The sequence below is a fragment of the Myxine glutinosa genome, chromosome 5, assembly GCF_964187855.1.
Source record: "Myxine glutinosa chromosome 5, kmMyxGlut1.1, whole genome shotgun sequence".
Lineage (NCBI taxonomy): Eukaryota > Metazoa > Chordata > Myxini > Myxiniformes > Myxinidae > Myxine > Myxine glutinosa.
In genome coordinates, this window is record NC_136265.1 from 28,338,052 (window position 1) to 28,353,675 (window position 15,624).

At 49.6% G+C, this 15,624-nt stretch overlaps 1 protein-coding gene across 11 annotated transcripts in view; it reads left to right on the plus strand.

Annotated features, from left to right (window-relative positions):
* The window catches only part of LOC137428682 (RB1-inducible coiled-coil protein 1), a 189,496-nt gene that overhangs the window by 63,245 nt on the left and 110,627 nt on the right, over window positions 1-15,624 (plus strand). For 4 of the 11 annotated variants that reach the window (XR_013623439.1, XR_013623440.1, XR_013623441.1 and 1 more), the window contains exons 1-4: window positions 8,797-9,111; window positions 12,265-12,372; window positions 13,503-13,629; window positions 13,899-14,066. Coding sequence is in view for 8 of the 11 variants with exons in the window: in XM_078777766.1 (XP_078633892.1) it covers window positions 9,035-9,111; window positions 12,265-12,372; window positions 13,503-13,629; window positions 13,899-14,066 (480 nt within the window). In the remaining 3 variants the exon portion in view is untranslated. Of the gene's footprint in view, window positions 1-8,796; window positions 9,112-12,264; window positions 12,576-13,502; window positions 13,630-13,898; window positions 14,067-15,624 lie in introns of those variants that run through there. The other 7 variants (XM_078777760.1, XM_078777761.1, XM_078777762.1 and 4 more) reach the window with 3 other exon arrangements.

A 15,624-nucleotide genomic window follows, 5' to 3' on the forward strand; every position in this document is an offset into this window, starting at 1 on the left:
GGGTATGTGAAAACAAAAAGAGAGCCTTGTCTGCTGTAACGCCATGGCTTGCAAAAGCAGCCTGAATAGCGTTCACCAATCGCTAGATATGGTAAATTTTGTCAGATTTCACTCCAGATTTGGACATTATTTGGTCTACAGCATCCAATCCTCATATCTGAATCACTTTTTTGATGATATGCTTCAATTATGTAATGATAAATTGATCGTGTTTCCAAGGCAATGCACGTTTGAGTGGGCCAAAACAAAATGGCAGCTTAAGAACCCAGCAAGGTGCAGGGGCTGACAAAGATGACGGGCCGCCATATTGGGAAGTCACCACATGGGGTTTTTTTTTCTTGTGAGCACCTCGTTAATCGTCTTCAAAAACGATGTCATTACACACCCAAACACTTTCAGTTTTCATCCTTGCAATCTGTTGGAGGTCCAGGTGTATGCATGCAAAGTTTGGGGCCGCTAGGTTTCATGGTTTTGGAGTTATGGAGGAGACAGACGGACGGACGGACAGACAGACGGACACTGCCTTTTCTTATATATGTAATATGTATATATATGTATATATATATATATATATATATATATATATATTATATATATATATATATATATATATATATATATATATATATTGTTACGGTTTTTAGAACCTTCACTTTATAAATTTAGTATTAAATTTCCTGTGTACATTTCCCCTTAATTGGCTGTTAATTGAAATAAGTGCACCTTAGCTAGTCCATGTACAAGCACATAGCAAATCATAGGCTTCCCTCAATCGTTATCTCTTTATTCTATGTCAGTTTAAGGCTCTGTTGCCCATTAGTTGACTCTGCATTGCACCAAATGAAATAAGATAGATCCCCTGTTCAAATTGCCCAAAACCTCCATCCCCTTTCAATTGCCTCCATTACGGCGTGGTCAGCTCGGGGAAGAAAGGCGTGCCACCCATCGTCATCAGGGGGAGGAGTCGGCCAAGCGCCAGGAACAAGGCGTTGGCTTTGCCAACGCCTCATCAAGGGGCGGGATCGGTGAGCCCTCGCGACCAATCAAGGCCGAGGCGAGCTCACCGATGGGCGTTTCCAAAAAGGCCGGCGGCTTGATCGCCATGCGCCTCATAAAAGGAGGTTGGGAGGGACTACACCAGAGATGAGTGAGAGAGTCCCCACCAGAGAGTCGTTGAGGAGTTCCGTGGCAAACAGTTCTGTGAAGGGAGGTGCCTGAACAAGCTATGAGGGAGGTGTGCTGAACCGAGGGAGACGCTGTCCCAACCAGCCTAGCCACAACAAGCTCCGACGCGTTGCTACGAGCATCCCGGCGGTGTGGACCCGAGGGTGGAGAGCCGGCGGCCTGCTCGCTCCCGGCCCGGCCGTTCTGTGGACTGCCTGAACCTTCTTCTCCCTCCAGCCATTCCTGCTTCATTTCCATTCGTGTAAGTCTGACTGTCGTCTGTTTGTCTGTGTTGTCTGGAGTTTAAGTTAAGCCTGCAGATAAGCTAGAATTGCACTGTCTTCTTCTTCTGTAAATTATTTTCGTTTCTTTCCTTCTCCCCTGGTTTCTTTGATTTGTACATAATTAGTTAATAAATCCCTGTTCTTCCTACCTTTGCCTTCTTTCCTTCACATCCGTTCGTCTTTGTGATTTCCCCAATGAGTACCTGTGGCGTGATTTTGGCCAACGTTTAAGAATCGGGTTTAGTCCTTGCTAATGGTTCGAACCGCGGGCTGCTAAAACCGCTCGGCAAAATACCATCTTGTCCGTGGTTTCGAACGGAGTTGCCCACCTGCTTTGTGGAGGGATCGGCGGGGGTGTACGGGAATCCTTTGACCGATCGCCTCGGCCAATCCCACCCCACAAGGGAGCGGGGTAGCTTCAGGAGCGGAGACGGCCAGTACAAATAGAAGTGGGATTAACCCCCCCCCCCCCCCCCCTGCTAAGGGGAGAGCCGTCTCCCTATTTTAAAATACTTATAATTTATTTCTTAACTATAATTTTTACAAGAAATGGATATAAGAAGAAAGCGTATAGCATGAAGTTTTATTTAAAATTCGATATGGGCACCAGAATTCGCCACCAGCTTCTCAAGCCGCCCGGGAACCGCGTCAACTGATTTCACCAGGAACTCTTGTGGGATGGAAGACATAACTTCTCGTATTCGCCCTTCAAGTTCTTCCAAAGTCGTTGGTTTGGTACAGTAGACTTGCTCTTTTATCCACCCCAAAATAAAAAAAGTCACATGGTGTTAAGTCAGGGCTCCTGGCTGGCCACTCATACGGACCACGACGACCCATCCATCTCCCAGGGAAGTGGGCATTCAGTAATTCACGAACAACAATAGCAAAATGTGGAGGAGCGCCATCTTGCATGAAAATCAAATCTTCAACATTCTCCGAAGCACTGATAATTGGCCAGATTTCGTCTTGCAGCATGGTGAGGTACCTTTTGGCATTCATGGTATCGCGAAGAATGAAGGGACCTACAATCCTTTCCGAAGTCATTCCACACCATACCGTTACCCTGGGCCGATATTGCGTTTTTTCAGAAATAACACGAGGATCTTCTCCTGCCCAGTAATAGCAGTTGTGACGGTTCAAAAACCCACCGATGTGAAATACCGCTTCATCAGACCAGAGGATATTTTTAAAGAGATCAGACCAATCTTCATACCAAGCCAGCATCACCTCCCCAAACTCCATGCGAATGTCGCAGTCTTCAGCAGAGACTGCTTGACAGTAGTGCGGCTTCCAAGCATGCCATTTAAGCTCCTTTTTGAGCACAGTTCGTACTGTGTGAAAGGAGAGCCCACTTTCCCTTGCTGCTTGTCGAATTGACTTTCTTGGGCTATGTGTAAACATTTCTTGAACTGCTTGCACTGTCTCCGGGTCACTGGACTTGGAAGGGCGACAGCTTCTTCGAGTATCAGGTACAGATCCTGTAGCCATGAGTTTTGCATGACAATTCTTGATCGTCTTTGCCTCAACTTGAGCATGTGCTCCTTTAATGGTCCTCCACCATCTTTGCACTTGAACAACGGATTTCCAAACTTCGTAACGTGCCGCTAGCTGGGCACGCTCCTGCAGGGTAAGACGTCCAGCCATGTTTGTAGGGCTTCCGAATTTCAAACAAAAAATAATCTGAAAAAAAACCAACACAGATTAAATTCTCATACATTAAGGAACAAACACTAAAAATTTGAGAAAAATATTACAATAAATAAATAAATTCTAAATATTTTAAAATAGGGAGTTACTTTTCAATCACCCTGTATGTATGTATATATTGTTGCGAATATGGAATTTGGCCTCCATATCCGCTTGTAAATATTCCCCTATTTCCCCAATACTCCCCAACTATCCCCAATCCCCCATTCCCTAGTCCCATTGTCTGTAAACAACACTCTGTAGAACCGACCTTCCCCTTTTTCCCCCATTAAATGTCGTGCCCAGGTCCACCGCATCACACGTAGACAACTTTCGGACATCTTGCTAGTTATTCTTAGTCTATGTCAGTTAAGGACTCGTTTCCATTAATTCTGACTCTTCGTTGCACCAGAATGTGATTGTATGGCACCAGTAGTGAGTTTAGGACCTTCCAATACCTCCCCACAACCTCATCTCCGCATCCTCCCATCATCTCATGGAACAACAACAACTACAACCACAGCGGGGGGCGGCGCGGCCGCGGTGCGGGGAGTGGGCGTCCTCCCTCCGGCTCGGTTAGCCGCCATGGCCCATGTGCTCCAGGTTACGGGGTTACCACGAAGGGGCTGGCTGTCAGTTCCTCGTCAAGGGCGGAGCCCGGTAACCCCCCCAGCACGCACCCAATGAGAAGCAACGTGCCGATTCCATCTGGGGCGGAGCTAACGAGCCGAGGGCGTGTCACTCCCCGCCGGATATACGCGGCCACGTACCGGACGTGATGTGAGATGCGCCCCGAGCTTGAGAAGACAAGAGAGCCACCTCCGAGCGCTGAGAGACCTCCTGCATCTTTTGGGCCGCGCTATCCTGTCCCTGAGCACAAGGTGCACCTTGTGCTGGCCATCGAATACCCGCTTTCCTTGCCATCAATCCCCGTGTGAGTCAGCCTTTTGTCCCGTTTATCTGTCGTCTGTTGGGGTTAATATAAGAGTGTGTCTAAGTGCTTGTCTTTCTATGCTGTACCTCTCGTCCCTGTAGTCTAACCTTCCGCCATAATATAACCTCCTCCGGGGGTCTTGAGAACCGTATCCCTGGTGTCGTGTCATTTTAATCCCAGCCGTGTGTCCTTTTCCTTCATTGACCTAGCGTAGCGCGACTCGGCAACGTTCGAGTATAATCGGGTAACTTGTGCAGACGTGGTCATACCAAACCGCTCGGTAAACTAACATCCACAACCGCGTCTGTAACAATTGGTGTCGAGGAGTGAAATTCGGACCCGGGACTAAATTTATTAGGCCCAAATTTGTAGTAGAATCGATTCGGAGCGCGTTTCCCGCGCGAAATTATAACGGCGAAATTTGATTTTGTTATACGAAAATAAAAACCCGAATTTTGAAAGTCGCGCTATGGCAGACCAAGACAGCTGGGGTCCGGTAGTGGAGAGTGAGGCAGGGTCGGTCCAGGACCAAATTGAGGGACGTGAGGAGAGCGAAGCAGCGAGGGTAGCAAACGCACAAAATGGCGCCTCGCTGGTCACCGCGCCCGCGACCGTGGCAGCGCCCCTGGTGGATTCGAACCTTTTCCTCCTGCAAATGAGGGCCCTTATGGAACAAATGGTGGGAATGAGGGCTGATAGTGAGCGGTTGGGAAACCAAATGGGGGTAATGAGGGACGAAGCGAGGGCTCGGAGTGAGCAATTGGGGGTAATGGGAAACCAAATGGGGGTAATGAGGGACGAAGCGAGGGGTACCAGTGAGGGATTAGACGAGAAATTTGGGAAATTGAACAATAGATTAGGGGAAATACAGGAGGGGTTAACGGGGGTAGAAAACAGAATGGCCGCTCAAGAGAATCAAATGGAAGGGATGCAAAAAGGGTTAGAGGGGTTAGAAAACACCATGGAAGGCAAATTGAGGGACATGAGGGACCAAGCGGAAAGGGAAGTTAACCAAATGGGGCAGCAGATAGAGGGGGTCAGAATGGGGGTAGAAACTAAACTGGATGCTCACAGGGAGGAAATGGAGCAGATGAGGGTGGCATCTGGGCAGGAGATGCAAGTGATGGGAGAGGAGATCAGAAGAGGAGTGAGTGAGGAGGTCGGAGGAGTGCGCGAGGAGGTGAGGCACTGTAAGGAGCACATGGAGAAGGAGGTGAGAAAGGGGACTGTAAAGTTACAAGGGGGCATAGAGGTCCTGACGCAGGAGGTGGAACAGCTGACGGAGGGACAAAAAGAAGTAACGGAGCAGGTTCAAAGGAACACTGCGGTAATAGGAGGGTTAAAAGCGACACAAAATGACCTAAAAAATGACTTGGTAGCGACGAAGAGGGAATGTCAGATGGTACGTGAGGGACTGACAACGAGGTTGGACGAGGTGATAGAGGTAATGGAGACGAAGGACCGGCAGGTGAGGACGCACATGGAAACGGTCAAGGTAGCCTTGGAGGACGAGCTTGAGGAGACGTACCGGGGAATAAAAGAGGTGAAGCAGAAATTAGAAGAAGTGGAAGAAGGGATGAGCGAAATTAAGAAGCGACGGAGAGGGGATAAGAAAGAGATAAAAGAGGAGATAAAAGAATTGGTCCAAAGTCTGTGTTTGGATCGTGATGATGTGCCCATTAACCGGATGAGGGATTCGCAGGTGATGGAGGAGAAGCGAAGAGGAAGAGGACCCGGTGTAAGTGGTGACCAATATGGTCGTGCGTATGATGCGCCAGGGGATTTAATGAGCTTGGGGGTCGAGATGGACCCGGGTGTTCGTGAGAGGCCGTGGGTGAAGTGTGCGACAGGTCTGGTGTGCGAAAAAGGAGGTGTGCGAGAAAGTCCGACTCTGGGGTGTGTGAGGAAAAAGTGCGTGCCAAGGAGTGAGGGTGCTGGCGAGAGTGAGTCGGTCGTAGCGCGTGTGCGAGGGAGCACATGGAAGCGTGGTGTGGTAAGTGTTACAGAGGGTGTGACGGGAGAGTGTGCGCAGGAGTGTGCGCGAGAAAGGTGTGTGACGGACAGGTGCATGAGGAAAGAGTGCGCTGTCAGAAGTAAGGAAGAGTGTCCACCTGTGGTGAGTGTTACAGAGGGTGTAACGGGAGAGTGTGCGCGAGAAAGGTGTGTGACGGACAGGTGCACGAGGAAAGAGTGCGCTGTCAAGAGTAAGGGTGAGTGCGCTGTCAAGAATGGAGGTGAGAGTATTGAGAGTGACAAGGAGAGTGAGTTGGTTGTGACAGGTGAGCGAGGATGTACACCTGGGATGGAAGGATGCACACCTGGAATGGTAGAGCGTGAGTGGGAATGCACGCTGGAATTGGTAGTGAGGCACGTGGTAGGATGTGCGAGTGAGAGCACACCTGTGATTGTCACAGAGGAGGTGACCGAGGAGGGGGTGCGAAGAGGTGTGTTGGTGAGGTGTGCTACCAACGAATGTGTGCCAAAGTGTTCGGTGGTCAGGTGTGTGACCAGGGCTGTGAGTAGAATGGGTGTACCTGGGTGTGTAAGGAAAGGTAGCATGGGAACGGCTGGATGTGTGAGCAAGGAACGGGCTGCGGGGTGTAAGCATGCAGGTGAAGCATCGACGTTACACGGGTTAGAGGTTAGGTCGACTTTTAGCCGAAGCGGGCCCTCGGTGCGTGCCGGGCCTCGCTTTGAACGGCCGCGTCCGTGCTCCACTAGGCGGAGCGGGCAGCCCGATAGAAAGGGTCGTTATGGCGACCACTTTTGGTTGAGGCAGTCCGGCAGGTCGAGATCGGGACATTGGATAGCTCCACGCCGAGATGGTGCGTGGGATCTCGGCCCGGGTAAGCCCCCGTCCCTGCACCGAGTGCCGGACGCATCCAGCCGCTGGCACAGAACAACCCGCATTCATGGCTTGGCTTTACGAAGCCGGGCTTTGGACAGGGATTGGCGCACCGAGAGGTATTAGTGAGTAGACTGGGTGATGAGGTTAGTGTTTTGGCCCCAAAATTAGAGAAAAACAAAATTTGATGATTGGCAAAGGATTGGCAGTAGTGATTGGCAGATGATGGGTAGTGATTGGCAAATTTTTAATTTGTTGAAATTTGATATGCAAAATTAATAGTGAGAGACCCCCCCGATGTGGTGGGATGACAAATCCACCATCCCTCACAGAGGGGGGCAAAGGAGCAATAGCTTATGGGGTGTATGGCAGTGAAAACTAGCCCGGGTGGGTTAGGTTATATTGTAGGGATCTAGAAGAGATTGACATTAGGTGACGTTAAGTTTAGTTAGTGACTGATACCTGTAGTGGGGACGCAGGTAGATTAGTATGGATGATAATGACGAGGGAGCGCAATAGTTTAAAGGGACGACTGGGAAGCGCAAGTTTCAGAGGGGAGTAGTTAGATGAGATGATGCCGTGTGTGTGTGAGGATGGAACAGGTGTGATTGCACAGGTGTGCAACTGGACAGGTGTGTGGAACAGTGTGTGAGTAATGAGTGTTGTGGATCAGCGCGAATGCGCTTGGGGAGAGAAGGGTGCAGGTGGCACCAGGTGTGAGAGCACAGGTGTGCAAGTACAGGTGTGTGGAGAGAGTTGGAGTAAGTGGTACGGAGTGGTGTGCATGGTGCGAAGGTGTGGATGGGGGAAGAGTGGACCCCTTTCACGAGTACCCGGGGCGGGTAGTGTAAGTGTTAGGTAGAGGGTACAGGTAAATTGTGGTTGGATATTGGCATTTGTGGTGCGGTTGCAGAATGGTGTTGTGGATGGGTGCATTAGTGTTGTGGAAATGGCTGGGCGTGTAGCCTGTTAGTGTGTGTAGTTGGTTGGGCACTCCACCACTGTGAGGATGTCGGCCAGGTGAGGCCGCAGGTGGGCTCTGGGAGCCGGTAGTTGTGAGTGGGTGCCTGAGGATCCCGGGTGTGGATCGGGCAGCCCAGTGCCAGAGAGGGCACCGAGTGGGGAGAGCGCCAGAGGGCCTTCCCCAGGTAGTTAGGTTAGGGTAAGGAGCAGGTAAGCTCGGAGGCAACTGCAGTGGTGGAGGTGTGCAGGTGGGTAGACCCGCTGGGAGAGGTACACGTCGCGGCCCAGAAATTGTGCGAGGGCACCGGGAGATGAATCGGGGGAGTGAGACCCCAAATTGAAAAGCACCACAGTTTGGCCAATGGGAATTGGTTTTTAGAACCCATAGTGTAAGAGGGCCAATGGTTTGGCCGGAGAAAGACCCCGGGTAGTGTAAAGTTGTTAAAGTAATTTAGGAAATAGTTAGGATTGATGAACCTGTCGCACCATACGCAGCCACTTGCCTGTGGTGATGATGATGACTCCACACCTGTGTTTTCTTTGTTCTGTGCAGGAAATGAGAATTGCGGTGAGGATTTGTGAGACGCATCACGACGTGGATGAGACATTGGGGTGATTCCATCTCTCCCTCCCTAGGAGGGACTGATGATGAATTGGTAATGGCAAATTATGATGTTGAGTTGGAGATGGCAAATTATGATGTTGAGTTGAAAATGGCAAATTTGATTGGTTAGGAGGGAGAGAAGACGAATTTGGTATATGGGAGGAACGGGGAAGACAGTAGGGATGGTTGTTGATTTGTAAAGTAGATGTTTATGGGTAGTGTTGTGTTTTGTGGATACAGTAAGGGGTAAGGGAGGGGCCATGTAGGTTACCTGGTGGGGGGGGGGGGGGGGGGGGGCGTACGATAGGAACGTACCTGTCTCACCTGGTTCCCATGTGCCCCCAGTGTGCATCATCTTGTATTGCGTGCACTTTTGCGCCCTTACCACCTTACTCACTTGTCTGCTTCTTTTGTCTCCCACCTCCGAGGATCTGGCTTTGGGGCAGAGAGAGAGGAGAGAGGGGTGCTGGCTCCGCAGTTGTGGGCCTGCACTTTCGCTGCTTGCTGCTTGGATCGATACACCATATGGACCGCAATGTTTGTGGCCACCCACAATGGACCGCAGCTCTTTTGCGGCCAAGCACCACCCGTGGATGGACCTATGGGTCAACGTGGCACCTATGCCATACAGGTGAACCACTTTTAGTTGACACCACTGAAGGCCACAATATAGAAATGGACGCGGTTGGCGCCTTTCTTTATTTTTTGAAAGAGGCAAGAACACCAAGTGCACCACACGAAGGCAAGACCAGCGGCAGAACATCGGCCGGCTGTGACACCACCGGTGATTCATAAACACTTTATTGGTGCACCGGATGGTGCTGACTGTGTGAAGGGGTGGTGCTTTTGATGCTTGGAAGGGGTGCTCTGCACATTATTAAAGGCCGTAGGCCACAGAGCACTCGTGGGTTGGTGTATCGATGCTGGCATGCGTGCTCTCTCTATGCATAACATCTGCATGTGTCCCTCCAAAAACAGGTCCTGGATCGTAGTGTAAATATCAGCGTAGTCTTGTAAAAAATGCTCCCTACCGGCTGTATGTTTAGTTTGAGAATTCTTTCCGGATTCGGTTATCCTGTGGGTGTGTTTCTGAGAGGAGAAGGGTGCAACGTCGCAGGGGGACATATTTACTCATTTGTGAATATCTGTAAAACTGTCGCACTCAGGGTAGAGTTAATAGTAGAGGGAACTACATCTGAGTGCCACACTAAAATAGGTAAAAATTTATCGGGTCGGGACGCCCCGAGGGTAGAGAAGGGTGCAATGTTGCGAATATGGAATTTGGCCTCCATATCCGCTTGTAAATATTCCCCTATTTCCCCAATACTCCCCAACTATCCCCAATCCCCCATTCCCTAGTCCCATTGTCTGTAAACAACACTCTGTAGAACCGACCTTCCCCTTTTTCCCCCATTAAATGTCGTGCCCAGGTCCACCGCATCACACGTAGACAACTTTCGGACATCTTGCTAGTTATTCTTAGTCTATGTCAGTTAAGGACTCGTTTCCATTAATTCTGACTCTTCGTTGCACCAGAATGTGATTGTATGGCACCAGTAGTGAGTTTAGGACCTTCCAATACCTCCCCACAACCTCATCTCCGCATCCTCCCATCATCTCATGGAACAACAACAACTACAACCACAGCGGGGGGCGGCGCGGCCGCGGTGCGGGGAGTGGGCGTCCTCCCTCCGGCTCGGTTAGCCGCCATGGCCCATGTGCTCCAGGTTACGGGGTTACCACGAAGGGGCTGGCTGTCAGTTCCTCGTCAAGGGTAACCCCCCCAGCACGCACCCAATGAGAAGCAACGTGCCGATTCCATCTGGGGCGGAGCTAACGAGCCGAGGGCGTGTCACTCCCCGCCGGATATACGCGGCCACGTACCGGACGTGATGTGAGATGCGCCCCGAGCTTGAGAAGACAAGAGAGCCACCTCCGAGCGCTGAGAGACCTCCTGCATCTTTTGGGCCGCGCTATCCTGTCCCTGAGCACAAGGTGCACCTTGTGCTGGCCATCGAATACTCGCTTTCCTTGCCATCAATCCCCGTGTGAGTCAGCCTTTTGTCCCGTTTATCTGTCGTCTGTTGGGGTTAATATAAGAGTGTGTCTAAGTGCTTGTCTTTCTATGCTGTACCTCTCGTCCCTGTAGTCTAACCTTCCGCCATAATATAACCTCCTCCGGGGGTCTTGAGAACCGTATCCCTGGTGTCGTGTCATTTTAATCCCAGCCGTGTGTCCTTTTCCTTCATTGACCTAGCGTAGCGCGACTCGGCAACGTTCGAGTATAATCGGGTAACTTGTGCAGACGTGGTCATACCAAACCGCTCGGTAAACTAACATCCACAACCGCGTCTGTAACAATATATTGTCACGGTTCGCGGTTAAGGATGTTGTTTGCCGAGCGGAGGCCCCGCGACCTAACAGTTACCCCGATTCACCCAAACGTTGGCCCGATCGCGCCACAGCTATTCAATGTGGAAACCTCTAAAGCGACCGAATGTAAAGAGGAAGAAGAAGAAGAAGACGTGCGGAGGAATAACAGGTTTTATTAATTATTTACACAAGCCAAAGCAAAGAGAGCAGTTTGTTATATACAGAAAATGGAAGGAGCAGGCACACAGTGAAATCTTAAGCTTACCTATACAAGCTTAATTAATAAACCCCAGGACAACGTTAAAGACAGACGGACGATCACACTTACATGGGGAAATGCAGGCAGGAATGAATGGCTTGGAGATGGGTGGCTTTTAGAGGCAAGGAAGGTTCAGCGGGTACTGGGCACGGTCGGGCCAGAAGGCACCGCCGTCAAGAAGCCGAGCTTTGGTCCCAAACTGCGCGGGCGAAGTTCCTCTCTCTGTACTGCTGCCTCGTGCGCTCCTTGCGTTGCCCCGGTCCGCTTTTCCTGCAGCGCGGCACGTTTCACGGCGGCTCGGTCACACCTGCTCGTCTCCAGCGCATCTCCTGGACCCATCTCCGTCAAAGCTCATCTCAGATCTGCTTGGGGGACGTCCCGCGGTGGGTTATATAGGCCCCGCCCCTCAACCTTCGCGAACCTCCTTGATGTTTCTCTCCACACCCTCTCCAAGTCCAACCCCTTGTTCGTGGTTGGTTGAGTGGGGCTGACTCACTCCTCCCCTCTATGACGAGGTGGGGACCCGCCTTTCTTCCCCAACCCTGCCTCGTGGTCAATGGCGGCAATTGTAGTTGGCAATGCGAATGGCAATTGACGAAAGGGGGAATGGAGGTTTTTGGGAATGGGAATGAAGGATGAAGGGAATCTATCTCTTTCACTTGGTGCAATGGAGTGTCATGTTAATGGACGACAAGGCCTTACCCTAAAACACATAATAAGGATATAAACTACTGAACAAGGGTCTTATAGTGTCCTGCAATGTGGTGTTTCATGGAATTAACTACCGGGACGCCCTTTTTACCTTTACACAACTCTGGAGGCAGGAGGGGCCATATCCAACCAATGTTACACAACAATTTACCGCAATACAATACACACAATCAAAAAAATGCAATCCTCATATCCGCAACAATATATATACACACATATACACACATATACACACACACACACACACACACACACACACACACACACACACACACACACACACACACACACACAAAACGTGCCCTTCTAATGTGATGGATGCAACATGGCCGTTGAACGTCGTGAGCACATGCGTCTAAGCCAACAAGGTTGCATGGTCACAGGTAAATAGGTTTGTGGTGGTTGTCGTCCTGACCTTTGCCCTTCTGTGTTTCTTTCAAGGAGCTTTGTGCTGCTGGTGTTCGACTTTGGCCTGCCATATATTTTAGATCACCAAGAGCAAGACTTCTGGACACTGCCAGGGAAAACTTCTGGACAATGGGACCTCCAGTAGGTATCTGTACAAAATGACGATGCGCGGAGTAATGAAGATATTAGAGGGAAGGGAGAGAAGAATGAGACTGGTGATGGCAACGATAGCCGTTGAGTGAAGAAAGGACAGGGTGGAGAAGGAATAACAACATGAAGTTATTCATTTTCACGGTGAACACTGGAGCGACGCTCACCTTTGAAACAGAACTCGCTTTGAAAACGTATGCACTTGCGCACTCACACTCTTGCACACTCGCACACTTTTAATTGCACCTTTGCTTGATTACTTTGACATTTTAATCTCATCTTTGTAGCGATTTGGCCATTCATCCATTACTGCTGAAAATAGGCCTCAGCAATGGAGACAGCGTTCTGTTGTTTATACACCGCCCAAATAACTATGTGGCATTCTCTCAAACAGCAATTTTGCTGTGGAGGTTACGCAGGTCCTTGCTATTATTTCTGACAACAGTTTTTTTCTCTTAAAATTGTGAGTTGGACAGCCGACCATGACGGGCTTGTGTGAAGTCGTCGATAGCATGTCAGGGGAGTGGAAAGCGTTAAACGTTCTGCTGTTTTGATGTGGGAATGCCCTTTTGCTTTTTTGAGGGAGAGGGGCAAGAGGTGAGATGGGAAGCATTGGAATTGATGCATTCGGGATAGGCGGGGAAGGGTGCGGACTTGGATTTGGTGAGAGGAGGGGAGGGAAAGGAGAGCAAAGATAGGACAGTGGTAGGAGGGGAGGTTGAGGCTTTGGGGGAAGGAGGATTGAGGAGTTGTCAGAATTGCATGTGTAAGTTTACGTGCGTGTGCGTGTGCGCGCGTTTGTGTGCGCGTGTTTGTGTGTGTGTGCGTGTGCGCGCGTTTGTGTGTGTGCGTGTGCGCATGTTTGTGCGTGTGCGTGTGCGCGCGTTTGTACGTGTGCGTGTGCGCGCGTTTGTACGTGTGCGTGTTTGTGCGTGTGTGTGTGTGTGCGCGCGTTTGTGCATGTGTTTGTGCGTGTGCGTGTGTTTGTACGTGTGCGTGTGTGTGCGTGTGCGCGCATGCCTCACTGTAAGAGGGATGACTCAATCACACTACGGTTAATGTGCTAGTGGATGATAAATTGTGATGAGCATTATGTTGCACACTATGTGATGTGTGTTCAGTGTAACAGAGCTGAAGCAGGCGTTGCAGGAGCGACATGGAATCGCACCACAGCACCAGGTGCTCGTGGTAAACGGTGGGGAGTGCCTATCTGGCAACCGCCGAGTTTGCAGTTTCAATGCAGGCACGGTAGGTGCACCTTGTTTTTGCCTGAAATTATTCTACTTCTTATTTGTCCGCTCTGCCCCGCCCCCATGTATGTTGTGCACCACGCCCCTTTACCCTCCCTACTTGACTGCATCCATCATAAAGTCCTTCGAGACCATGTATTTATTACGTACACAAATATTGCAGAATATTCACACCCTGCACTCACTCAGAAATGCTATTCCCTTCACTCCTATTCCCTTCCAACCTTCTTTCCCTTTTGATTTTTTTTTCCTCCCCTTTTTATATAGGACACAAACCCTATCTTCTTGTTCAGCAAGGAGCTCATCGTGTTGGACCGGCCTCCCCTGGCTTCTATTCCACCACGCCCTCAATCCAACCTTCCCTCCCGTGCCCAAGACTCTATTTTGCTTCCTGCCGTTTTCCCTACAGTTGCCCTGCGGACCCAGCTCGCCCTGGTACATCCAACTTTGCGTTTCATCCTACAAAGCATCATTCACTTTCTAATACCGCTTGGTCTTTGCAGTGTGTGGATTAGCCAGGGGCATCATCGGCATGGGTGCAAGATGTAGCATCACAGGAGCTTCACCGATCATTTTCGGTTGTCACAGTGACTCCAGACAAACAGGGTTGGCGGCAGGAAGGGCATCCGGCCGTAAAACATTGCTTCAAAAAGGAGACCAAAAAAAACAACAACAACCACGGTGCCCGAAAAAGGCCAACCCCCGCTTTGCGGGGAAAAATGGCCTCTAAAGGTGGTTATTTTATATATATACAGTGACTCCAGAATCTTTCCTTCTGGGAAAGACGGTCAGTCTTATATAGCCAGTTGCATCCATATTAATTACCTCCACCACCAAAGGTGACCGGAGGTTATGTTTTCACCTCCACGGAGTTTTCACCAATCGCTCCACCACCTCCACGGAGCAGGTCTGTCTGTCTGTGAGCAGGATATCTCAAAAAGTTGTGGGTAGATTCGGACAAAACTAGATGGATGAATTGGTTAGGTGACAAGAAGAAGCCGATTCGATTTTGTTTCAGGTCTGAATCCAGATCCGGCCTATCAATAGATACAAAACGTGAACTGTTCAGACTGGCAGGAATATGCGCACTACCGAGTGCCGTTCTAGTTTTACGTGGAAACATCAACATCGGATTTGGAACATTTAGAACAGAACAACAGAACAGAACAACAATAGCACAATAGAACAACAGAACAATAGAACAACAGAACAATAGAACAATAGAACAGAACAACAAAACGAAAAAACACCATTTAGCTCATCGCACCTGTGCCCTCTTCCTTCCCCATCATCCCCAACTTCATTGAGGTTGTGCTAATTAATTATGCAGCTGACTCCAAGCATGGAGTTTGCCCAGGCTGCTGGCATTTAATTGCTTACTGTTTCAAAAGGTATGTGGGATATTTACCGTCCAAAATGTAAATGCAGATGGGACAGGTGTATGCTGTGAGATGCTGCTGCATGCCTTCTTCTGGCACTGAACCATCACATGCCGAATGGGAATCGAACCCAAACGAAGACAGCTCAACCGCAAGTGCACCCATTGAACGAACAAATTTGTATCTTACAGGAATGACTCGTTTTCAATTACCTCAAATGTAAATCTTCCTGAAGGTATATCAAAACTAGAACAGCACTCGGTAGCGCACATACCTCCGCCAGGCTGAACAGTTTACGTTTTGTATCCCACTGATAGGCCGGATCTGGATTCGGACCTGAATCAAATTCTAATCGGCTTGTTCTTGTCACCGAACCAACTCGTCCGCCAAGTTTATTCATAATTCATTCATAACTTTTTAAAATATGTTATATATCGCTTTTTGCCTGATCCCTCAATGGTGAAGAATCACTTGAAAATTAAATAATTATCATATCCGAATCCACATTCAGATCTTCGCCAAAATCGAATCGCTTCGTCCTTGTCACAAACACAACCTCTCCACCAAGTTTCGTCCAAATCCATCCACAACTTTTTGAGATATCCTGCTATATC